Source organism: Eriocheir sinensis, chromosome 5 (genome assembly GCF_024679095.1).
Source record: "Eriocheir sinensis breed Jianghai 21 chromosome 5, ASM2467909v1, whole genome shotgun sequence".
NCBI lineage: Eukaryota > Metazoa > Arthropoda > Malacostraca > Decapoda > Varunidae > Eriocheir > Eriocheir sinensis.
Window position 1 is genome coordinate 28,044,937 of NC_066513.1, and position 2,500 is coordinate 28,047,436.

General features: G+C 46.4%; 1 protein-coding gene across 47 annotated transcripts in view; it reads right to left on the reverse strand.

The window, feature by feature from the left end:
* LOC126986269 (protein trapped in endoderm-1-like) overlaps positions 1–2,500 on the reverse strand; it is a 16,208-nt gene that overhangs the window by 9,686 nt on the left and 4,022 nt on the right. For 42 of the 47 annotated variants that reach the window (XR_007739625.1, XR_007739622.1, XR_007739619.1 and 39 more), the window contains exons 1-2: positions 2,064–2,500; positions 597–1,190 (exon numbers count right to left, since the gene is read on the reverse strand). The exon at positions 2,064–2,500 is cut by the window's right edge and continues 630 nt beyond it. Coding sequence is in view for 6 of the 47 variants with exons in the window: in XM_050842243.1 (XP_050698200.1) it covers positions 597–708 (112 nt within the window). In the remaining 41 variants the exon portion in view is untranslated. Of the gene's footprint in view, positions 1–596; positions 1,320–2,002 lie in introns of all 47 variants that reach the window. The other 5 variants (XM_050842253.1, XM_050842262.1, XM_050842246.1 and 2 more) reach the window with 4 other exon arrangements.

Consider the following 2,500-nt stretch of genomic DNA (forward strand, 5'->3'; position numbering starts at 1 on the left):
AAGAAGAAAATAGTAGTAATAGTAGTAGTAGTAGTAGTGGTGGTGGTGGTGGTAGTAGTACTTACCATGAACAAATAACAACAAAAATAACGCGGTAAGAAAAAATAAAGTTAAAAAAAAAACATTAATAACTTTACAATCGGACCAAAATAAAACAAAGGGAAAGAAAACGATATAAAAACCACTAAAAAGCTTCCCTCCCTACACAGAGACAACCTAAAATAGTGATATAAATAAATAAACATGAAGATTAAAGAAAAACCAACACCGATAAGGTCTTCTGATAACCCAACAAAGGTCAAAGCAGCAATTTAGGTTTCCGGCGTGACTGGATTGAGGATGTCCAGCTGTTTACCGAGGTGTGGGGGGGGGAGAGAGAGAGAGAGAGAGAGAGAGAGAGAGAGAGAGAGAGAGAGAGAGAGAGAGAGGAAGCGAAAGAAAAGTAGGAAAAAAACAAGAGAGAGAGAGAGAGAGAGAGAGAGAGAGAGAGAGAGAGAGAGAGAGAGAGAGAGAGACGACGGCAATGGATAGAAAGATAAACAGACACACACATAGACAGACACAGAGACAGAGAGCGTCCCTATAGGTCTACTCACCAAAGAAGCCAAGGATGGAGATGATTATGGCGGCCGAGGCGGTCAGAACGTACGCCCAACCAGCCGCGTCCGACCTCTCAAAGGAGCCCATGTCCTCGGTGGTGGTGTCCATAGTGAAGAGGGGAGGAGGAGGAGGAGGAGGAAGAGGGGAAGGAGGAAAGTAGTAGTGGTAGTAGTACAGTAGTAGTAGTAGTAGTAGTAGTAGTAGTAGTAGTAGTAGGAGGAGGAGGAGGAGGAGGAGGACGAGGAGGAGGACGAGCAGGAGAGGAGGAGGAGGAGGAGGAAGAGGACGAGGAGGAGAGGACGAGGAGGAAGAGGAGAGGAGGACGAGGAGGTGGTAGTAGTAGTAGTAGTAGTAGTAGTAGTAGTAGTAGTAGTAGTTGAGAGAAAAAAAAGTAGAAGAAAAAATATACCCCAGAAAAGCTCACAATGTTTTTGGTATCAGTTCTGAAGTGCACCCAGTCACTTCAATCACGTCACGAAAGTGCAGTAATGCCGGGATCCTGAAGTGTGCTCCAGGCCACTTTTCGTCACTTAGGTTCTGTTAGTCACAACACCCATAGTCCCTCATCTTAGTGGGCTCATTAGCTGGCCCTGTTAAAACATCACACACACGTTTTTGACGCAGAGATTCGACACAGTTTTCATCTCTGGGGTTTTATGTTGTTGTGTTTAACAATATTAAAGTCACTCCAGCAAGAGCTCAGCGCCTTATTCTCGCGTCTTGAAAAATGGTTATGGTAAAAACACACACGCTTTTGGTATAGAGATATGTGACACGCCTGTTCTATTCTGTTTGGCATCTTTAAATTATTCCAGCAAGCCCTCAGCGCCATATTCTCGCGTCTTGAAAAATGGTTATACGGTAAGAGAACACACGCTCTTGATACAGAGATATGTTTTGCATCTTCAAGTCACTCCAGCAAGACCTCAGCATCTTATTCTCACGTGTTGAACGCTACAGATGCGCGTGGCCTCGGTGTTCATTTCCGTAGGCCCTGAGCTGCGGTGGCTGTGCCTACACTAGTTCTAGCTCCATGTGTAGCCAGTGTAACCAACTCCAATCACTCAATCACTCACTGATCCGCCCTCACACCTGTGTTTGCTTGCTTGCCTGTGACGTGCGCGCTCACACACACACACACACACACACACACACACACACACACACACACGTTGGTTGAGTGTTAAATAGAGCACAGATACAGTGTTCAAGCCACAAAGGACAACGTAGTAACAAGCATGCATGCATTGCCAGAATTCTCGTGGCACTTTGACAAGGCTGAATCAGGGAGGTGCCACGTGTAAACACTAGTGCCAGGCTTACAGGGGTCATAGCTTAAGCCTCCGAGTGAGTAATTATGTCTGGCAAGTCTTTTAACACATCACCGCATTTTGTACTGTACTTCCTCGCATCTCAGACGAGCCGCGAGCGCACACTCTTCCTAGCCGAGGTTGACCACATACTGAGGAGCTGTGAGCCAAGCAAACGGTGATCTTGCATCTCAGAGCAGCGAGCGCACACACTTTCCTATCCGAGGTGGGCCACACACTGAGCTCCGAGTCAAGATGATTTATGTGGACAGGAAACAGGTGTTCAGAACTCCCCACGCCTCGCCTGATAGACATAGCAGCAAAGGCTCGCGCTTATGATGAATGGTGACCCAGCGCCTATTAGCGGCCTATCAAGACCTTGGTAAACCTTGGTCTTTACACGAGGCTATAAGAATCTGGGCAATATTCTCAAACGCTGCCGCCTCTCACATCAACTATATTTCCGCTATGGCCGGAATGTAGGTCAATCGCGTTATAATGAGTGGTTTTGGAGGTTCATGGCATAAAAGAATTATCAAACTACAAGAAGGCTCATAAAACTGCCTCTGCAAATGCCCAAAACTTCTACG